This window comes from Aspergillus ambiguus (genome assembly GCF_047715705.1).
Source record: "Aspergillus ambiguus strain CBS 117.58 unplaced genomic scaffold BDV59scaffold_43, whole genome shotgun sequence".
Taxonomy (NCBI): Eukaryota; Fungi; Ascomycota; class Eurotiomycetes; order Eurotiales; family Aspergillaceae; genus Aspergillus; species Aspergillus ambiguus.
In genome coordinates, this window is record NW_027395556.1 from 139,151 (window position 1) to 159,346 (window position 20,196).

The 20,196-nt window shown below is 55.1% G+C and overlaps 9 protein-coding genes across 9 annotated transcripts; 3 read left to right on the forward strand and 6 right to left on the reverse strand.

Moving 5' to 3' along the window:
• Positions 1-391: 391 nt before the first annotated feature.
• Positions 392-1,650, forward strand: BDV59DRAFT_205350 (uncharacterized protein; the record flags this gene model as incomplete). The annotated part of the gene is made up of 3 exons (XM_073694627.1): positions 392-547; positions 597-1,075; positions 1,134-1,650. The coding sequence occupies 3 exons, from the start codon at positions 392-394 to the stop codon at positions 1,648-1,650; spliced, it is 1,152 nt and encodes a 383-aa protein (XP_073544125.1).
• BDV59DRAFT_186703 (uncharacterized protein) lies at positions 1,474-2,582 on the reverse strand. Its single transcript, XM_073691072.1, has one exon. The coding sequence runs from the start codon at positions 2,518-2,520 to the stop codon at positions 1,756-1,758; it is 765 nt and encodes a 254-aa protein (XP_073544126.1). The 5' UTR covers positions 2,521-2,582; the 3' UTR covers positions 1,474-1,755.
• Positions 2,583-2,711: 129 nt separating this feature from the next.
• Positions 2,712-3,818, reverse strand: BDV59DRAFT_186704 (uncharacterized protein; the record flags this gene model as incomplete). The annotated part of the gene is made up of 2 exons (XM_073691073.1): positions 3,556-3,818; positions 2,712-3,502 (listed from the first exon to the last, which is right to left on the reverse strand). Coding segments are annotated over exons 1-2 (998 nt in total), but the record flags the coding sequence as incomplete, so codon positions are not given.
• A 2,090-nt stretch (positions 3,819-5,908) lies between these two features.
• BDV59DRAFT_210400 (putative MFS transporter) lies at positions 5,909-7,877 on the reverse strand (the record flags this gene model as incomplete). The annotated part of the gene is made up of 8 exons (XM_073695598.1): positions 5,909-6,016; positions 6,074-6,215; positions 6,267-6,697; positions 6,773-7,088; positions 7,144-7,345; positions 7,394-7,492; positions 7,539-7,626; positions 7,677-7,877. The coding sequence occupies 8 exons, from the start codon at positions 7,875-7,877 to the stop codon at positions 5,972-5,974; spliced, it is 1,524 nt and encodes a 507-aa protein (XP_073544128.1). The 3' UTR covers positions 5,909-5,971.
• A 1,107-nt stretch (positions 7,878-8,984) lies between these two features.
• BDV59DRAFT_210404 (phytanoyl-CoA dioxygenase family protein) lies at positions 8,985-10,389 on the reverse strand. Its single transcript, XM_073695599.1, has one exon. It carries the CDS (start codon positions 10,322-10,324, stop codon positions 9,092-9,094), a length of 1,233 nt encoding a protein of 410 aa, XP_073544129.1. The 5' UTR covers positions 10,325-10,389; the 3' UTR covers positions 8,985-9,091.
• A 591-nt stretch (positions 10,390-10,980) lies between these two features.
• On the reverse strand, positions 10,981-13,060 carry BDV59DRAFT_195777 (uncharacterized protein; the record flags this gene model as incomplete). Its single annotated transcript, XM_073692627.1, has 3 exons — positions 10,981-12,489; positions 12,538-12,856; positions 12,954-13,060. 3 exons carry the CDS (start codon positions 13,058-13,060, stop codon positions 10,981-10,983), a joined length of 1,935 nt encoding a protein of 644 aa, XP_073544130.1.
• Positions 13,061-14,348: 1,288 nt separating this feature from the next.
• On the forward strand, positions 14,349-17,072 carry BDV59DRAFT_186720 (RING-H2 finger protein). The gene is made up of 4 exons (XM_073691074.1): positions 14,349-14,842; positions 14,907-15,937; positions 16,002-16,941; positions 16,995-17,072. Exons 1-3 carry the CDS (start codon positions 14,567-14,569, stop codon positions 16,354-16,356), a joined length of 1,662 nt encoding a protein of 553 aa, XP_073544131.1. The 5' UTR covers positions 14,349-14,566; the 3' UTR covers positions 16,357-16,941; positions 16,995-17,072.
• On the forward strand, positions 16,923-19,365 carry BDV59DRAFT_186723 (aspartate aminotransferase). The gene is made up of 4 exons (XM_073691075.1): positions 16,923-17,439; positions 17,487-17,618; positions 17,678-18,526; positions 18,636-19,365. Exons 1-4 carry the CDS (start codon positions 17,176-17,178, stop codon positions 18,729-18,731), a joined length of 1,341 nt encoding a protein of 446 aa, XP_073544132.1. The 5' UTR covers positions 16,923-17,175; the 3' UTR covers positions 18,732-19,365.
• On the reverse strand, positions 18,876-20,115 carry BDV59DRAFT_205357 (putative SNARE protein (Ufe1); the record flags this gene model as incomplete). Its single annotated transcript, XM_073694628.1, has 3 exons — positions 18,876-19,116; positions 19,206-19,954; positions 20,005-20,115. The coding sequence occupies 3 exons, from the start codon at positions 20,113-20,115 to the stop codon at positions 18,876-18,878; spliced, it is 1,101 nt and encodes a 366-aa protein (XP_073544133.1).
• Between the last annotated feature and the right edge of the window lie 81 nt (positions 20,116-20,196).

Below are 20,196 nucleotides of genomic sequence, written 5' to 3' on the forward strand. Positions count from 1 at the left end.
GTTTTTAGGCCTTTGGTCAAAGTACGCAGTACTGAAACATGGAGACCATGTCGTTTCGCACTGTAGGGTCGTTGCTGATCCTGGAGCTTTGTAGTGTCTGGATTAGGGTTCCTGGTGGAGCACAATGGTCTTTGACAGGTATTTTCCGGTGCAATCAACCCCCAGGAAAACGCCAGCCAAGACGCGTGGATGAAGCAGTTGGGGCCGAAGAGCGGGCTGCAGCAGGACGTCTCCTTGCAGTCCTTGCAGCAAGGACCTGACATGTCATGTCAAGGAGGAACAGCGGGGAGATTTTTCCTTCAAATGAAATCTCCCATATGTGCAATGTTTCCTCCCTTGTTCGGCTTCGATCGAGTGCCAATCGGTCGGTACGATCGGATATCAATCAGCAATGGATCATGATTCGGACAATTTGCAGCCGTGGGTTTCTGCAACCACTATCGCTGTTACGGTGCTGGCTTTCATCGCCGTCTGCCTGCGTCTACTGGCCAGATATGAACGCAAGCAAGATCTGTGGTGGGATGACTGGATGATCATCTGGTCGATGGTGAGTGCGCTGCGAGCAGTTCCTCCTCTGGTGACTCACGTTGAGATAGGGCTGGAATATTGTCGTCGTCGGCTTCATCTTTGCCATGGTCCGCGCCGGCATGGGCCTTCATGCCGCCACCCTCCCACCGGACGACGTCGTTCTCATTGCCAAATTTCTTGTCGTGGCAGAGATCCTGTACGTGTTCAACCTTGTCTGGACCAAAATGAGCATCTTGTTCATGTACTACCGCATCTTCCGCTTTCCCCATTTCAAGAAATGGGCGTACATCATCAGCACCTTCGTCGTGCTCTGGGTCATCTGTATCACGCTTCTCTTCATTTTCATCTGCGTCCCTGTGCAGAAACTATGGTACCCCGATATCCCAGGGCGATGTATCAACCAGGTTGCCACATGGATTGCCAACGCTATTTCCACGATCCTGACCGACTTGGCCATTCTCCTCCTGCCGATTCCTCAAGTATGGAGGCTACAGCTGCGGCTCTCCGAGAAACTGGCTCTGACCTTTGCGTTCGGCCTGGGGTTTTTGTACGTACCAGTCCACCGATTACGCCCGCTCTCTCAACACCCAACTGACTGAATGAAGCGTTGTATTCGCGTCCGCCTACCGCTTGACCGTCCTGTTTACCTACCAGCCCACAGATTCGTCCTACACCCTAGCCCCCACCGTTGGCTGGACCGCCATCGAAATGTCCGCAGGCATCGTCTCCGCATGTCTCCCCACGCTGAGACCGGCGTTGCAGATGATGGCCCGTACACTTGGAATCCAGCGGTTCATGCCAGCTCTGCTCCAAAACCACCCTGAAAAGCTCGTGAAAAGCTCGGGCACCGACCCTAGCCAGGGGCCATCCACTGTGGGCGACAGCACGACTAATCATTCTGTGAAGGGGCACCACCGACACTCGTTCTACCACCTTCCCGATGACCCCGATTCCGGCGGTCGACGCCATATAAACACACCGCTAGATGCGACGCTCCGGCCAGAGTACGATCGTGGCCACACGATCACCAACGTGCTAGGCAGAGGGCGCAGCCATGATCGAAGCACGGACGAGATCCCGCTACGTGGGATCCGCGTGCAGAAGGACTTTACTCAAGCGTAACCCTAGCCCGCATTATACATAGGCCCCATTCAAGCATTCAGTTTCAGTCTATCTGCGCTACTAGAAACCAGTGTCATAACAGAACTTAACGGATTCGATATCCTCTTACTGACCTTGCCTAACCACCTCAGCCGCCATCCCATGACACACCCCCAGCCGATTCATCCCCTTCCAGTTCTTCTCATCCTCAATCGCACTCGAATCCCACTTCAACCCAACCCCCCAAATCCGATCCCTAGGACTCCCCTCGACAAACGTCCTCTGCTCCGCTGCCAGGTAAACCCGCTTCAGCGCGCTGTCGACGCTCGCCCGCGCCACACAACCCCCCACAACCACCGGCATACACGCCTCGCGCCACACCTCCTCGCGGAACCCCTTTGCTCTGCGTCCCAGCGCCTTCTGTACCCGTGGCACGTTCGAGCGCATTATGGCGCACATCGTTGACTCCCATAGCTCCTTCCGCGCGGGCTCAGACGGTGACGTCGGGCGGAGCATTTCAGTTTTGAGCGACTGCAGCTCAGCGTCTGTGAGGGGTGCTTCACTCTCTGCCAGCGAGTCCGGGCTGCGCTCGAATAGCCATGCCTTTAGGGCCATCATCCACTGCTCGCCGCGGTTGAATGGGAAGACTCGGATGAGCCGCGTGGAGACGGCGGTGGCGGGTGGGTGTGGGATGTTGAGGGCGACAAGTTTGGGAAGGGTGTATGAGAGGGCTGTGGCACCGGTGAAGGGCGTCGGGCATGGATGCCACTGTGAGAGTAGTCCGCCGTGGAAGAAGATGTGGGTGGCTGTTGTACGGAGGGTTGGGTGGTCCAGGGGGTTTGTGGAGAGTTTTGCTGTGGAAGGCTTTTTGGTCGTTCTTACGGGAGGCATCTTACTGTGTTGGGATGTTCGTGGATTAGAGAAGGGAGTGGTGGGCAAGTAGGTAGAAATAGAAGAAATAGAAATGCGGTTGATGCCGATCCTCGTATTCATGACTCACGGTGAGGCTGAGTCTTCTAGACGCGAAGTGGCTATAATTAGTAGAATCGGATCGATAAAACCCAAAACAACAATCGCATCCCGGTATTCTCAACTATACGGCTTCACTAAGCTGGGTAAGTTGACGTCCTTCGACGTAAAGCTACAATGTGCGTATCTTACGCGGCCCCTAGCACCTTCATCGGGCGGTTGAGCCTCCGAAACCTCTCCCCACATCACAGGCTTAGATGCAGCATCTCCATCGCCAACAGGGGGATGGCATGCTGCGCTGATGGCAGCACTGCAAGTCCCGGCAATTGGCATGTGAGCTTTCAATTTACGCAAGCCAATTCCAATCGTGGCGATGATCGCCAGGGCCAGCACCCCGATAGCAAATATCATGGCCATAGGCGAATATCCTACCACACTCGGCCAATTCTCCAAGCGTTGGCCTATCGTGTTCCTCTTAATAATTTGCACGGAGTAGAAGCTTTGGGATGCAAGCCAATGCAGTAGTGTCGACGTCGCTGCTAGTGGCACTGCGTACCGATACGGAAGACTGAGGTAGTATGTTGAACGTTGATCGCCCTGTGGTGACGAGACGCGTAGGGCTTTCCGCTCCGATGCAAAATCGTTGTATTCGACTGCGAGTAGCATCCGTGTGAATAGGTTGTTCCAGAGGAGGTAGATGGTCGAGAGAACCACTTGTGGTGTGTTCACAAGCAATGCAATAATCAACGCATCTGCGTGAACGGTTGCAAGCCTGGTTACTGTGTTCGGGTTTGCAAAGCCGAGTTCCCAGAGGTATGAGAGTGAAGTGGGACGGGATTGGGCCTTGATGTTGGACATTCCGGATCTGAGAAATAGCACGGTGACTATGAGGTAGGAAAGTGTGCTGTGACCGTTAGACAGGAGGGTGGGAGGGCTGCTGCATAGGTAAGTGCTTACCAGGCTATTGTGGTACACCAACGTCGGCTACTGGCTCCATGCAGCCATCTCTGTCGGTCCGGGAGCACCTCAGGGTAGACTCTGCTTAAGGCTTGGTGGCGGACGAACTTGGGCTCATTCCTACTCCCTGTGAAAAGCTGCCGCAGACTTTCGAAGAGTGGTCGTCCTTTGTGGCGCCAGGCTTGCGGCCCACGAGCCACGGTATCTCTCGACATCATGCATCTTCCGGTTGTATATGGGTCAGGAGACCGGAGAAATGACGCCATTGCATCACCAACCGTTAGAAGCACTTCCGTACGATCTTCCTTTGCCGTTAGAAACATGCAGGCTACCTTTATGGCACTGCATAGCAACACAACCATTGCAATGGGTATGCTAAATGATAATCGGCAATTCTCGTCCACCTTCTTGCTGAGGCAGGAACGCACAAGAGCCGGGGGTGAGACCCTGGATCCGCTCCACGCAGCGTAGGGCATAATACTTTTGTCAAGGTCAAAGTCCGCGTTGGCTGCCCATGTACTGTTTTTCCAGTTTGTAGGGTCATCCAAAAATTCTCTTAAAAGCCTCATGTCCTCATCCAAATGGGGCTCTCTCGGTCCATTCTTCCCCACGTACGCTTTCAGAGTCTCCACATCAGCAGCTAGGGAACTATTTGCAGAAACGCCTTCCAATATATTTGGGGTATTCCACGTCGAGAATTCTGTCTGTATCCCGTCTTGCCGTTCCGCATACAACTTCCACTGGAGGTCCAACCAGGGACGTCCGTATACAGACCAGTTACCCGATTTGACTTGCCCAAGAATTAGTTCTTTGGAACAAACGGATGGTAAGGTCTCCATTCCACTGCACATCCACATGTGATGCTCTTCATCCAAGTTTTCGGGAGAGGAGAGCCCAGCAAAGCGACTCTTATACCCATACAGCTCTTGGCGATCCACCATAACCACGAGATTTCCGCGTTTGAGAGGATAGTCAACTGCATACTCTTTGACACACTGCTCTATTGTCAGGTTATCCAGCTTTCCTTCAAGGATCTCCCCTTCCAGGCTTTCGAATGTCTGGTGCATATAGAACTCGAATCCGCCTTTAACGGGACCCATCAAGGAGTCCCGGGGCCCAAAATAGACTGGTGCCACAACAACTCCGTAGTTGACTACCCCAAGGGAGGATGTGATGATGGAGTTATACCTAGTACATGTCATCAGCTATATTTATCATTAATCAAGCTTCATGGTGAAGACAAACTAACACTAGATGAATTGGCGCTGACGTTACCAGGAGCAGAAGCCATAATACTTGCTGCTTCCTGCTCCGCAATAGCAAGTTTCTTGCGCTAAAAGTCCCAATTTCTAACCATGTCCTCTGTGAATGCGCCTCGTCAATGTCCCTGCGAGAAGGGGCACTGAGGCACTGCATGCAGTAATTACTTGTTGCCAACATTGCCGTACTCACGATGTTGATAACAACCGGCAGCCATGTCGACCATGCATTCGTCACCGAGCATTTCCCCTGGTAGAGAACACTGAAGAAAGGGCTGTCATCCCTGTACCCTTTTGATTTATAAGACTGAGCAATCCCGTAGGCAGTCACTGTGAGAATAAAGTTCAGCAAAAGGATTCCTGTGTTGGACCAGGCACACAGGTAGACTCCTTTTACCCAACCCTTTGGCTTTGGGCGTTCGTTGGGTATGACATCGTCGACATCAGAGTCATCCTGGGTCCCATATGTATCTAGCGGTATTGATTGATTTACGCCGTTTACGCTGTTCTGGTTAGCGTCATCTCACTGGCATACGATAATGGTTTACCTGTCTGGTTGGGAAGTCCCTGAGTGCCGAGAACTATCATGTCTCGCTCCCCCCTGCCTTGTTAGGCTCATAGTCTCGGTATGAGCATATAATATGATTTCTTGTGGTGCACCAAGTATGTAAAATAAGAAATCTCCGGAAACATGTTGGGAGAATGGGGTTTTAATAACGCGAGGCTGAGCGGGCACTGCCTCTACAGCCTTGTTCCGGGGTTGCGTAATCGTTCAGCCAAGACCGACAGTTAGCATGGTGCTTAGCGATAGGTCCATATATTCCATTTTACAAGCAAAGATGTTTAGCCTAAGATCTATCATTCCGCAACTAGAAGTGCCTCTGCCTTCATGGGACAGTCTAGGATATACGCGGTGAGAGTTTCCACATTAGCAGCTACTACGGGAACTGTCCACGGCAACGCCTTCGTATATCTTCAGGGCCATATTTTCTAACACTAGACTAGTTGAGGGATATGATCGAAGACAAGGAGTTCATCCAGTATATCTATAATTACTGCGGACGCATGATGTTAAACTATATATCGCCGAATAGCCTTGCTAGGTCCAACTGCCCAGAAATAATACGTAGTAGTCTTACCCGGGGCGGTATAAATGCCTATAGAGTATACCTGAAATATTTATTCTCGAGATCCGTCTGGTCCTACAATAACAGCATTAGTATTTATATAGATGTTACGGAAGGGGGAAGTTTGCTTACAAGCATCCCATTTTCTGTCCCATCTCCATCTCCGTTGATATTTGAAAATATAGCGTCTCGGTCCCTCCGCTTGTTCATACTGTACATGTAAATATACAGAATTATAGCAGCAGTTAGTTTAGTCACGTAGCCAACGAGCATCCTAGACCGAATCAGTATTTTGGAATAACAGGACCACTTCCACATAGCTTACGCAATGTATGCGCTGTGATAATGGGGTGCCTCGCTGCTAACGAATGTCTGTGGCCCGATAATGTTTCCAATACAGTATCCGACAAAAAGTAGGGCACCAGTCACTTGCTTCTTTGTAGTTCCGGCGATATTCGAACTGACAAATGTCATGACCATACTGAATCCCAGGGCTTGAAAATAACACAGCCACAGCGCAACAAGACGCACCCATTTATTGGAATCCGGAAGGCCAACTAGCCACCCAGAGCCAACCACGCAGGCAGTATTTGCAAAGATCATACAAATGCTGCGAGCATGGAATCTCGTCGCAAATCTTGTCGCCACAATGCCACCGGTAAGAAGGGAGAGGAACGAGATAGCACCTCCTGGGATCTGGAGATATTGCGTGCCTAGCGTATCAAAACCGAATGACTCGACGATTATAGACGTGAACTAAATGTTATAGGGAATTAGTATATGGCTGATTTCTTGCCCCGCCATTTGGACTATATGGCACGTTAGACATACAGTCGTCAAAGCCGAATTAGGAATTTGCGCTCCAACTGCAATGATAAAGGATAGCCATATTTTCGGGTCCCGTGTGGCTTCCCACACCTGGTACCTTTTGAAATGAGAGTTTTTGACCCCTTGCCTATTTCCCGCCACACGGACAACTGCAATCGCCCTCTCTCGTCCGGATAGGAATTTAGCTGTCGAGGGCAGATCGGGTAGGTATAGCAGACTCATAATTCCGATAGCAACGGAAACACCCCCAAAAATAAGAAACACATACATCCAGCGTGGGAGTCCGGTCTCAATATGGCCTATTGCATATCCGATCAATCTACATTATGTGATATTAGTTATTCGAAACAAGGCATATCGCGTGATTGACCGACCCTCCAAACATGGTGGCAAGGCCACTGGTGCAGTAGTATGCCTCGAGGCGCAAAGGTTGCTCATTTGTCGTATACCACATGCTCATCATGAGCATAAACCCTGGGTTCACGACGGCCTCGAGCATCCCGAGAAGGAAACGGTTTGCGGCCTCGCCGGCGAAGTTATGACATGCCGGAGTTGTCATGAGAAGCGCACCCCATCCTGTCGTGATGAGCGGCAGCCACGCAAAAGTGGTAAAGAATCGGGTACCGATGGTTGTTAGACTGAGAAATTTCCCCGTTGGGAGCTTTTGCAGTGCTAGCCCTGCCGGCCACTGTGCGATTAGATACCCAAAATAAAAAATGGATCCTTGGGTATGTTAGTGATGGATTCTGAATTATAACATATGACAGACCTATCCATGAATAATCTTGTCCTTTAAGGTTTGTGCCTTCTCTGAAGCCATAGACTGATGCGAAGTTGATGGAGTTCTTGTCCAGCATCTTCAAACCGATGAGCTTTCCGGCTAACTGGATAAATTTAACAGTCGCACCTGAAGCAGAAAAATTATGATAAGGAGTGGTAATAAACGAATGTCAATTTTCCGGAGCACCTTCTTGCCCTCGTCAGCCGTATACAGGATCGCTCTGCTTTGAGCATAGATATCATAGCTTTCGTCGAGATCGGATGATCTAGCAGATGTCAATGCTGATGCTGACGTAGTGGTATTCATCGTCTTGGGAGGTAGGTCCATGGTTTTGGATTTTTGCTAAGATGCAAACCTCTAGTTCACACTACATGCATCCACCAGGGAGATGCTAGCACTTATATTATTTCAGGGGCAGTACTAAACCAGTCTTTGCAGCGTAGCCAGGTGGAGGGCAACCCTCACGGCCTACGATCCAGAGACTAAGCTACTACATGCAGGATTAGCGAAAGCAGCCATGAGATTCACCTCGTCGTCTTATTCGCAGCGGGCTCGCATCCTTGGCTGAGTGTGCGGTGATTGATTGATGATTTTGCATAAGTAGCGTCTTAGAAATAAATCTTATCTTAACAATATACATACACTTGGAATTCACAAGCCAGTAGATGAGGATAGAGACATCAGCTGCGAATGGGATTTGCGCTTCTGTGGTCACAACATCGATGCGGGGAGGGGAATATGCGCGTTTCTACAGGGATCCAGACAGATTCAGGCCACAACAAGGATCCTTTGCATTAGCCGATATGAAGGTCGTGATCGTGTCACAAGCCATACTAAGCAGTGTTTTGTGAGCTCTAACCAGTCATGCACTGGTATGCTTTGTGCTCTGCATGTGGACTTCCGCTATTGCCGCGGGGAAGAAATCCAAACCCCGGCATAATAAGAGAGCCTCAGAAGAAAACTAAGTATAAATTCAACTGAATGCTTTAAACAGATCCCACGACAGGAAAGATCACAGCATATTTATTCCCCGTGGTACCCTTTAAGATATGCAGCCGTTGGACGTTATAGCAGTTTCTCGGCAACAACTCTGCTATCTGGGATATTACGGCGTTAGCACGTTTTCTACATTGCGAAAATGCTTGTCAGACCGAAAGACCGCAACCCAAATCTCCGTATATAACTATAGAATGTCGGCCAACCTACCGTCAATATCTAATCTGAGTCCCTCCGGATAATGTGGGTCATTCAATATCCACGAAGAATCTAGTAACATGTCGAAGATTCCGATGCATTCAAGAAGTGAGTCACTCAAAGCAGAGGTAAATTCAACGAAGAGATAGGAGTACGTGATCTTTCCTAAGTAGGAACTCTGCTGGCAGAACAACCGGCCTAATTCTATTCCACGGTGTTGATAGATCTAGTACAGGCTAAGGCGTAAATACCTAGGCACGCAGGATGTAGGCCCGCAAGGAATATGTATCTCACTAAATTATTAATACTAGCTGGATCCCCTATATACATCATACCCTGTAAATACCCTAGGCATTCGAATCGAGCTTCATCTGCCTCAACTCCGCAACAGCCCTCTCCGTCGTCCAACCCTCCTTCAACCCCCGCAAGATAATCTCCTGCTCACTCTCAGGCGCCATGCCACTCGGCGCCGGCGGCCGCTTATCCAAATTTGTCGGAAACGGATACCCATCCGCGATGGCCAGCACGGCGTTCTCCAGTGCCTCATCCACCCTGCCGCCGGCAGCATCGTGCCTCGCCTTCAGCACGTCCCAGACGCGCTCCACCACCGGGACGACATCGACGGTCTCCATGGCCTTGCCCAGCGCGCTGCTGATCTGCAGCAGGTTCGCCTTGCGATGGAACCCGCCGTCCGGGTCCCCGTCAGCCGGCGGCTGCATTTCATTCGCGCCGGCGGCATGGAACACGGCCGGGTTGAAGAACACGCCGTCGCCGCGGGCCAGCGGCAGCGCGACGTACCTCTCGCGGAAGTAGGCGCGGAAGTCGTCGCGGCGCCAGGCGAGGTAGCCCGGCTCGTAGGTCTGGCTGAAGGGCAGGAAGCGGGTGGGCCCGCTGGCGGCGGGCATGTCGGTGTGGGCGACAGCACCCTGGAGGGTGAGGCCGGCGCTGGCGAGGTGGATGGAGCGCGGGAAGGCGGCGCAGCGGGCCAGCTCCTGGAAGCCAAGGTGGTAGTCGCGGTGGGGGTCCTGGGCGGCGCCGCCGGGCTTGACGACGTTGACCTGGGCGGTGACGCGGTACGCCGGCCCCAGCCAGGCCTCGCTGACGAGCCGCAGCCAGCGGTTGGAGTAGTAGTCGACGAAGGAGGCCGGGTCGGCCAGCGCGTGCTTGCTGAACGAGTTCCAGATGCGGTCGTTTTTGCCGCTCGCCGCGAAGTGGTCGCCCTTGGGCGCGGCGCCGGCGCGCTCCTGCGTGATGATGCGCTGGAAGGCGGCGCTGGCCGCCGTCAGCGTGCGCTCGTCCTGGCTGCCGTGGTACATGCCCTTCAGGACGTAGATGCCGGGCCCCGCGCTCAGGATGTGGTACCATTCATCTTGGAGGCGGGCGGCGAGCTCTGCGCTCACGTCGGGACCAAATTGGGTGACGTCGTAGATGGGGATGTTGCTCTCCACGGACTGGGCCAAAGGGTAGGTGGCTTTGTCGGTGGTTTGGGAGCAGATCTGCTTGAACTCGTCCAGGTTGGGTGACGCCGGGTCGATGAGACGGCTGCGCACCGTGGAGTGGGTGCCGTTGGATAGAGCCATGGTCACCGGGTGAGATTCGACGAATTGGTCAGGCTAGGAGATGTCAATTGCGAGGGTTGGAGGGAGCGCATGAGGTATAAATAGGGAGGGCAGTCGGACCACAATTCCGAACTGGGGATTGCGGGGAAGATCAGGGCTCACGACAACGCTTGCCCCAGAGCACTCACCACAGAGAATCCGCGTGGATAATTTGGATAAATTCGAGGCTATTCAGATGGATTTAATCATGATAGAAGGATTAGCAATTAAATCCACGTGGATCGGAATCCATTATCCGAGATGACTAACTCTGTGCTGTGACTGTGAGTGCAAGTCAAAGCATGGAAAACTATTATTCTCAAAGTTGACTGTATGAACATGACGTACTTATACACATGTACATGTATTTGAAGATGCCTTCGGGTATTTGTAGAAAACAGGAGAAACAAAAACGGACGAACGGATCAGGTTACGAAGGAAATTACAAGCAACGGTGTATGTCTGTCGACCAACGTTATATTCAAGGGACTCCCAGCATGCGCGTAATTCTATTATGGACCCAAATCTTCCCGAAACAAACAAGCAGTGTAATGGAGTGGAAGCAAAGAATTGAATAGGTATCAAGTGGAAAAGTAGTCCTTGGAAGAGGGAGAAAGAAAAGGAGTTCGTGTCATCGTTCATGCATTCATCATGACGACCCCAACATCTGGGTTCAATGTCTGGTCGGTGGCGGCGGGGGGGTCCAGTCGAGTGGACTCGCTCAGGACGAGGTGATTCTCGGACAGGGTCTCCACCAGTGAGTTGGGGCGGCCGGCCACGGTGAATAGAACCTTGAGCAGCACGTCCTGGCTGAGGCGTCCTTCCGCGCTAGGGACCGGCTGGTGGCGAGTATGGTGAAGGAGAGTGCGGACCAGGGAGCGGATTTTCATATCCGTCGAGTCGTCTTGGATGACATCGAGACCCTCGATCACGCACACCACAAGCGGTGGGGCATAGTGGAGGAGTATGTCGATGAGGGAGAGCACCTCCTTCCAGGAGGTCAGGGTGCCATCGAGGGGCTTGAAACGGTCCGGACTGAGGTCGCATGCCGTGTGACCCGCCAGGACGGGCGGAAGACAGTCGATCAATTGGCGAATCAAACTGTAGGCCAGGGCAATAAGCGCCTGTTCGAATACGGTCAAGCCATCTCTCTCCGTTGTCGGGAGGGAGCAAAAGTGGGAAATCACCGGTAAGCCCTCTGTTCGCGCCAGGCTGACGTAGCATGCTGAGATGAGAGCCACCGGGCTTGGGAAGACGGTCGACGGAGAGCCTCCAACGGCCAGGATCTGGGAATGGACATTGGTGGCCCACTTCTGGAGAGATACCATTACACTGTCCTCGACGTTGATGTCCACATCGCCTGGGTAGTCTGCGATTTGGTCATCACTGTTGAAGAAATCGAGCAGGTGTTTGGACTGGGATTGCAGATCGGACCGATAGTACTTGTGTTTCAGGCCGTGGGACCACTGGAACCTGGAGGTGTCTTGTGAGGCGGAGGTGGTTAGTTCTGACTGACGCTCTGTCGCGAGGTGACCGTCCGGCATACCTAGATCCTGCGCAGCTGTGGTGGTCAAACAAGCGATGCCGCTGTTTTGTTCAGCGACGGGACGTAGTCGCTGGGTGGCCAGGTCCAACAGCTGCGCAAGAAGGTCCCCTCTTTTGCTCCTTAAGAGGGCACGTTGGGCATCATCGTGTTGGATTTCCCACATTAACTGTCGGGTGTAGACGGTGGGGGAGAAGTTCCGTCGGTCCCTGGTGGGCAACCCGACCAGGCGGATTCTGGCTTCCTCCCAGAGGCGCAGGTTATCGCAGAGCTGGGGGTCTGGGCAACGGGGATTGTCCCCCTCGTCCGGGGGCCGTGGGACGATATCGTTGGCGCAGGCGCGAATAGCCCGGATGAGGCCCTGGAGATGGGGGTATACGTCTTGGGTGAGACTCTTTAAGAGGCCACAGGCGGAACATCGGAGATACCATTCCATGAACTGACCGAGAAGAAAGAACGTGGTGGAGTAGAATTTGGTGATGGGGACGATGGTCAGGTTATGGGTGGGCGGTAGGTGGTCGTCGGATGGAAAATGGATGGACTCGTTCACCTGGACGAGCGCCTGGAGAAGGCCCTCCATGATTCGTGGGTAGTTGGCCGATGCCTACGAGGGTTAGTGGTTAGTAGTGGTGGTGGCTAGGGACTCACTCACCTTGAGGATGGACTGGAGGACGGCATAGAACAGGGAGCGGTAGACATCATGATTGGGTAGGGCGACGAGGAGACGATGGTGGAAATCCACGGTGGCGACGAACTGATTACAGAGGGTCATGGAGCGAGAGAAGATGTGCTGGCGGGGGTTGGAGATCCAGAGGGACTGGATGGAGCGGACGGTGGAGAGGAGATGGTCGGCATCTTGGAGGCGGGGGACAAAGTCGAGCTGATCGGGAAGAGCGAGCTTTTCTTGAAAGTCCTTCCAGGATTGGGTGAGTTCATTGTATTCGACGTCGAGGATTCCGATGGCCGGATTCCTAGGGGAGTTAGCGAGGGATTTGCGACGGACGGGGTGGAGATGTCGATCATCCGAGTCGATCAGGATTTGAGGGGGTTGATGAGAGGAAGACGCACATTGACAGGGGTCTCTTTTCGAAGCGATTCCGCCACCAGCGGATGGCCAGCGAGTCGTCGGGGGTTAGAGGAGGGGCGAGGGAGGTGGAAGGCAACGGGGAAGACATTTTTCAGGAGGTTGTGGGGGGACGAGAAGACTCGTCGATGGGGGAGGGCATTCCAGAGGATTAGGATAGGGGGATCATGATGAAGAGAGGGGCGTGTTGGAAGAAGCATGTAGAGAGGGAGAGAGAGAGAGAGCGAGAGGGAGGGAGGGAGGGAGGGAGAGGGAAGAGGATGAGAGAAGATGGAAGCGAGAGAGAAGAGGAAAGTACGAAGGTACAAGGAGCAGGTACTTTGGGATGATGACTACGAACCTGAGATGCGATGGATATCATTCTGGGACTATTCTGGATCGGGGTCGATGAGAGCCTCGGCCCTCCGCCGCAGAGAAAACAGAAGGAGCCACCTGCTGCCTTCCCCTCCCGGCACCGTCTTCTCACCAATCACGTCCCGTCGAACCGGGGTCTAGCCCGCGGTCGAGGCTCGAATCGAAAGCGGGGATTTTGCAGGAGACTTTTTCCATCCGCAGATTCGGTGTGTGGGTGGTCTGTAGTATCAGAGGATCGACTCCGAGGAGTGATCGAGTCATCTGTACTATTCTATCATTCACTTCTACATCCACCATACATGCATCAACGAGCTATTCATTTACCTAGGTATACTACCTAGGTGACTCTACTAGATACACTCCGTTCGGGCTGAGACAAACGACACCCACCACTATGTCGCACAGCCGTATAACCGGCGCCGTACAGCACACTGGACCCTTCCAGCTGTCCCCTCCATGATTGGGACTTGCCCCTGAACCATCTCAGTCCGGTCAACTGTTACTGATGTAGACTGACTGCCTCGTGTGACGCTGTCTCGATCGATATCCGGTCGCAGGTTTTCCATCAGTAGTCTGTAATCTCCCTGACTGTGTGACCGGCCAAGCTTTGGACTCTGGGGTTGCATGGATGAGCCGACGCAGTGAGACAGTAGTCTTCAGCAGCGATAATCGTGTTGTTGAATCGTCATGTCGATCAATCCATCCGCAGACGTAGGGGATCGGTTACCGACGAATGGACAAGAACATACATGCCCTCCACCGATCGACTCCCGAGGAATGGGCATAAGGTTGTCGCATGGTCCGTTATCAGAGCCATTGCCAGGCGAGCATCCGCATCAAATCATTCTGAACTGTTCTCTGCAGATCCGCCACATCCGTCAATCCGGTTTTCTGCGGACGAACGATCAGGAGATGATGAGATGACGCAATCCGGCGATCGCTGGTAGACTGTGGGAGGAATTGGACTGGCGGAAGGACTCTTTGGTCGTCGTTTGTAGTCCAACCCCGCAGGAGTAATAGTGTAGGACAGCCGAAGAGGCATAATGGAATCCTCTGAATAAATCAGAGATCGAGATAACCTTCTTTATCACGCGTGCGGCTTTACATAAGGCATTCGTGTCCGCATTCTCCGCCATCGCCGGTTTCAATCGTCTCCATCGTTCTCCATCCGTCCAGGTTATTTCTTCTTCTTCCCACCGACTTCCCCTCAATCTCCATAATTCTCGCATCTCCGTCTGGTCCGATGGGGCTCGGTCAAGAACCCCCGATTCCCCTCTTTTCCCTCTCTTCTCTCTCTTCTCGTCTCCTCTTCCTCCTCCTCCTCTTCTCGCTTCTCTCCACAGCCTCCGCCCTCGACTTCTCCGGCTGGTCCGTCCTCCCCTCCAACCGCTCCTCCGATCTCTCCTGGACCAGGAACATCCATTTCCAACTGGAGAGTGCGCTTCTCCAGCTGCCCGCCAACCTCTCCATCGCTCCGTTGACCCAGTCTCTCGTCCACAAAGACCAGTCCCAACTCAGCGTTAGTCATCTCAGCTCCCTCCCCCCGGATCTCCCCGCTTACGTCCACTCACCTCCACCTCCAGACTTTTCACGCCACGGGTCAGCTCCGTCGGGTGGACGCCGCCAATTCTCTCAGCCTGCAGGCCGAGGACATCGCCATCATCAGCTGCGATCCGTCCGCCTATCCGGGCAATCTCGATGCGAGTGAGACCGTCGCCAACGTCCTCACCTCGCAGCAGAAACCCTCGGCTGTACTGCTGTACACCACCGAGGCCAACCACTGCAACTACTCCACGCATGAGTCCAGCGCGGCCACCTTCGCCAACGTCTTCACGCTCCTGACCCCCGACGCAGCCCGGGCCCTCCAGGCTGTCATCGACTCCTCCGCCGGCACCGGCACCGGTTCGACCAGCATCGTGGCTGACATGTCGTACCCCATGAACGTCCCGCTGGACTCGGGCGGCGATGATGGCGGCGGCGGCGGCGGCAACGGCAACAGCCCCAACACCGCCATGATCATCCTCTACAGCATCACCGGCATCATCACCGCCCTCTTCCTCGCCATCATCATCATGGGCGCCGTCCGGGCCCACCGGCACCCCGAACGCTACGGCCCCCGCTACACCACCGGCCGTCCCCGTCAAAGTCGAGCGCGAGGCATCGCCCGGGCCATGCTCGAAACCATCCCCATCGTCAAGTTCGGCGACGACTACGATCCCAAGGCCGACCCGGTCAAGGGTGATGTCGAAATGGCCACCGACACCGACGACCCGGCCGAGCCCCGCGAGCGGGAGCAGGAGCACGAGATGACCGCCGCCGGCACTGGCCACGAGGGTAGGGATGGGGACACCCCCACACGCTCCGCCACGTCTACCACGCACCCGCAACCCGCATCAGACGAGCATCAGCCGCAGCCGCAGCCGCAGCAGCAGCAACAGCCACAGGCGCCGACCGCCGAACAACCCACCACCGAGTATCCCAATTTCTCCTGTCCCATCTGCACCGACGACTTTGTCAAGGGCCAGGATCTGCGCGTGCTCCCCTGCAACCACAAGTTCCATCCCGAGTGCATCGACCCGTGGTTGGTGAATGTGTCAGGGACGTGTCCGTTGTGGTGAGTCCAACCCCCCCCCCCCTTCCCCCGATTCCCTCAGTGATACCATGGCTAACCCTCCCAGTCGGATCGATCTCAACCCCGCGCGACCGGAAGGCGAAGCCAACCCGGATGAGACCGAGGCCGGTGCCGCCCCCGAGTCCCCGCGGGAGGGGACCCCGGATCCTACGACGGGACACCGTCACCGCCGGTTGAGCAGTTACCTCCATGGGCCGCTGAATGCACGACGCATGCGCGACGCCAGCGTGGAGGAACGCCTGGCGGCGCTGCGCAGCGTCCGCGAGGAGGCGACGAACCCGACGGCGGAGGGGGAGGCCGCTGACGTGGATGAAGGGCGCCGCCGGAGTCGGTTGACGCAGCGTCTACGGGATCGGTTTCGGATCCGCACCCAGCCTCATCGGGAGGCATCTCCTGGGTAGATATGCATGGCGTTGGTTTCACCTTTAGTTCTATACGTTCCTTATGGGCATTTTTTTATGGGCATGATTTGATGACAGGATACAGGCGTTGGGGATCGCGGCGAAAAGTGTACATTTGCACCTTTGCACCGGTATATACAGAGTCCAGCATGTGAATCTATGGAAGTACATACGGGTTATGGTTAGGGTTCCGGAATCCGGCGAGATTACGTAAAACCCCGTGGGGATACCTACAAGACAAGGAACTTGTCTAGCCTAGGCATTACACAGGACGTAGAACTTATAGGGTAATTGTCTCCTGGCAAAACCCGATGGAGCGAGTCGAGCCGAGCGGGAATGAGAGGGCACGAATTACTCAGACGGGAAAAATCCCGCATTCGGACCAAGTCCGGGTATTGCAGTTATGACACATCGTAAGACGAGGGGTAGTAATACTCCGGTAGGTAAGTCCTAGATAGAAAGAATGGTATGGGATGATAGGGATCGTATGTTCTGTCTACTGTCTACTGTCGACGGGGTGTTCTCTATATAATTCTATAGCAGTTATACTTGTAACTACGGGGTATACTATCTACCGCATGTGACGTATGCCGTTCCTCGGTCCATCACAACGACGTACTAGATATGAATATGAATAGCTACAGCTACGAATCTTTAATTTAAACCTCTCGACCCCAATACCTTCTCCTCATCTCTCCCCTCATTCCCTCGACCCTCAGCTCTCCCTCCTCGGATTTCCTCCACTGCTCCCGGTGAACGCAACCAGCAACCTGCCGGTGGTGTGACCTCATCCTTGCATTCCTCATTTAACCCGCCATCATGACTTCTCCTTCTTCCTCTTCTCCCTCTCCCTCCTCCTCCTCCATCGCCCGCAATCGTCTCGCCTCCCTCTCCTCCCACATCATGTCGTCCTCTTCTCCTTCCGTCTTCTCCTCCGCGGCCGTCCCCGCCGCCCCCGAGGATCCCCTCTTCGGTCTCGCCCAGGCCTTCCGTCAAGATCCCTCCGCAAAGAAAGTCGATCTGGTCATCGGCGCATACCGGGATAACAACGCAAAACCCTGGGTGCTACCTGTCGTGAAAAAGGTCCGTCAGCCCTCCTGTCCGTAGCAATCGTTCTACTCACCTTCCAGGCCGACGATCTCATTCGCAACGACCCCAATCTCAACCATGAATATCTCCCCATCAAGGGTCTGGCCGACTTCACCACGGCCGCCCAAAAGCTCATCATCGGCGCGGACAGCCCCGCCATTCGCGAGAACCGAGTACGTCTCATGCGACGGGCATCTTTCTTCTCCGGTCAGCATCTAATTTTCCCCTCCAGGTTGCCACCTTCCAGACCATCTCGGGCACCGGCGCCGTCCATCTCGGCGCCCTCTTCCTAGCCAGATTCCATCCGCAACAGCCCAAACCCAAGATCTACCTCTCCAGCCCGACCTGGGCCAACCACCACCAGATCTTCACCAACGTCGGCCTCGAGCTCGCCAACTACCCCTACTTCTCCGCCCAGACCAAGGGCCTCGACTTCGACGGCATGGTCGGCGCCCTGCGCGCCGCCCCGGCCGGCTCCATCATCCTCCTGCACGCCTGCGCCCACAACCCCACCGGCGTCGACCTCACCGCCGACCAGTGGAAGCAGGTCGCCGTCGTCATGCGCGAGCGCAACCTCTTCCCCTTCTTCGACTGCGCCTACCAGGGCTTCGCCTCCGGCGACCTGCGCCGCGACTCCTGGGCCGTCCGCTACTTCGTCGACCAGGGCTTCGAGCTCTGCGTCGCCCAGTCCTTCGCGAAGAACTTTGGCCTGTACGGCCAGCGCACCGGCGCCTTCCACTTCGTCTCGGCCCCCGGGGCGGACGCCGCCACCGCCAACGCCCACGTCGCCTCCCAGCTCGCCATCCTGCAGCGCTCCGAGATCTCCAACCCGCCCGCGTACGGCGCCCGCATCGCCAGCCGCGTCCTCAACGATCCCGCCCTCTTCGCCGAGTGGGAGGCCGACCTGCGCACCATGAGCGGCCGCATCGCCGAAATGCGCAAGGGGCTGCGCCAGCGCCTCGAGGCCAAGGGCACCCCCGGCTCGTGGGCCCATATCACCGATCAGATCGGCATGTTCAGTTTCACCGGCTTGACCGAGCCGCAGGTCAAGTTGCTGCGGGAGAAGTGGCACGTCTACATGGTACGTTCCTGGACTTTCCTTTTAAATCCCTCACCGCTCCGTGGGGCGCTCTCCTCGGATGCGGTGGTCGGCAGTTGCGCCTGAGGCTAACGTTGCTTGTTTTCGATAGACTAAGAACGGGCGGATCTCCATGGCGGGTCTCAACACGCATAACCTGGATTACTTCGCCGAGGCGGTTGACAGTGTCGTCCGCGAAACGCAATAGATGCATATACTGCCTTCGTTTTCTCTTTCTTTCGGGTTATTTCCTTCCTAGCCACAGCTGGTTCTTGTACATTAGTCTCAGACTACATGAATCTACATTCATAGACTCTATTCCACGTCCCTGCTCTACACTTATCCCGTCGGATCAAAAAATCAAATCCCACACCACCAGCCACGTACACAACCCTACCGTCCCCCAAAACACCGCTTGCGCCGTACTCCGCCGGTCGGTCGCCCGCTTCAGCTCCTTGTTTCCGCGCCCGATGTTCGTCTCCGTCGACGCCGCATCGCTCACCAACTGCCCAATGTAATCCTCCTGCGTCGCCAGATGCGACACGAGCGTCTGCTGCAGCGACGCAATCTCCAGGAGGGATTTCTCCGCATTTCTATCCGGTCAGCCACACGTAGCCTAACACAACAACACGAATCGACAGGAGTAAAAGGTTTTCGGGGAAAGGATGGGGGGAAAACGTACTGCACCTTGGAAAGCGTCTCCTCATAATACCGCACCATAGACTCATTCTCCTCCGCGAACAGCTGCAACTGCTCCGGCGACAGCTCCGCCTCGATAGCCGCCACCTCGGCCTGGTCCAGCGCCTGGCCGCGCACCGCGCCGGCGGCGACGGCAGCGGCAGCATCATCGTCGTCCGACCGCGGCGCCGACGCAGCCCCCGCACTGCTCTTATACAGCACGCTCTTTTCCTTCTCGCGGATGCGCTCGATCCGTCGCTCGACCATCCCGCGCTGCACGGCGATCGTCTCGTCCAGCCCGCGCCGCAGGAACCACAGCACGCTCTCGCGGACGGCGGCCGCGCAGCGCTCCGTCTCCTCGGCGCGGCGCTGCTCGGACGCCTTCCCGGTATCGTCAGGGCTGGTGTCGTCGGCGAGGCCTGTCCCGCCGGCCCATTTCCAGAGGAGGGCGGCGGCGGCGCCGTGTCCGTATTTCTTGTGGAGGAGCTTGCGGGCGGTCTCGTGGCGGAGGGCCTCGGCCGAGGAGAGCGTCGTGATGGAGGTGCTGAGGTCGTGGAGCAGCGCGGACGTCGACGTGTCGATGTTGTCGCGGTCTGGGTCGGTGAGGGATTGCGGGGTGGATGCGGATGGGGATGGGGAGGGCGATATCGGGGAGGAGGGTTTCGGGCGTTTAGGGCCCGTGGGTTGCGTGATGGAGAGGTAGGCTGGGCGCGTTTGGTGGAGGTATTGCAGGAGGGAGCTTATGTGGGTGTTCTGTTTGGGAGTTAGGTTTAGGACGTTGGCGGTGGCTTGGGATGGCATACGATGCGGTAGGCTTCTTTGAGGAATTCGTCCGGCGACGGCCGGCGGTGGGAGTGCACATTGCTACCGCGGTCCTGGAGGAGGGAGCGGAAGGTCGGGGTGAGGTCTGTCATGGTGGTGGTGAGATGTTAATGTTGATGTTGGTGTACGTTGCGGAGTTCCCAGATAGGTAATTGCCGCTTTAAGAGGTGAGT

Bases quoted from the DNA above. Each gene is read 5' to 3' on its own strand.
- BDV59DRAFT_210404 (XM_073695599.1), bottom strand. From the start codon at position 10,324: ATGGCTCTATCCAACGGCACCCACTCCACGGTGCGCAGCCGTCTCATC.
- BDV59DRAFT_186723 (XM_073691075.1), top strand. From the start codon at position 17,176: ATGACTTCTCCTTCTTCCTCTTCTCCCTCTCCCTCCTCCTCCTCCATC. The intron at 17,440-17,486 runs GTCCGTCAGCCC...CTCACCTTCCAG, and splicing joins TGCTACCTGTCGTGAAAAAG to GCCGACGATCTCATTCGCAA. The intron at 18,527-18,635 runs GTACGTTCCTGG...TGTTTTCGATAG, and splicing joins AGAAGTGGCACGTCTACATG to ACTAAGAACGGGCGGATCTC.
- BDV59DRAFT_186720 (XM_073691074.1), top strand. From the start codon at position 14,567: ATGGGGCTCGGTCAAGAACCCCCGATTCCCCTCTTTTCCCTCTCTTCT. The intron at 14,843-14,906 runs GTTAGTCATCTC...CTCCACCTCCAG, and splicing joins AAGACCAGTCCCAACTCAGC to ACTTTTCACGCCACGGGTCA. The intron at 15,938-16,001 runs GTGAGTCCAACC...TAACCCTCCCAG, and splicing joins TCAGGGACGTGTCCGTTGTG to TCGGATCGATCTCAACCCCG.
- BDV59DRAFT_186703 (XM_073691072.1), bottom strand. From the start codon at position 2,520: ATGCCTCCCGTAAGAACGACCAAAAAGCCTTCCACAGCAAAACTCTCC.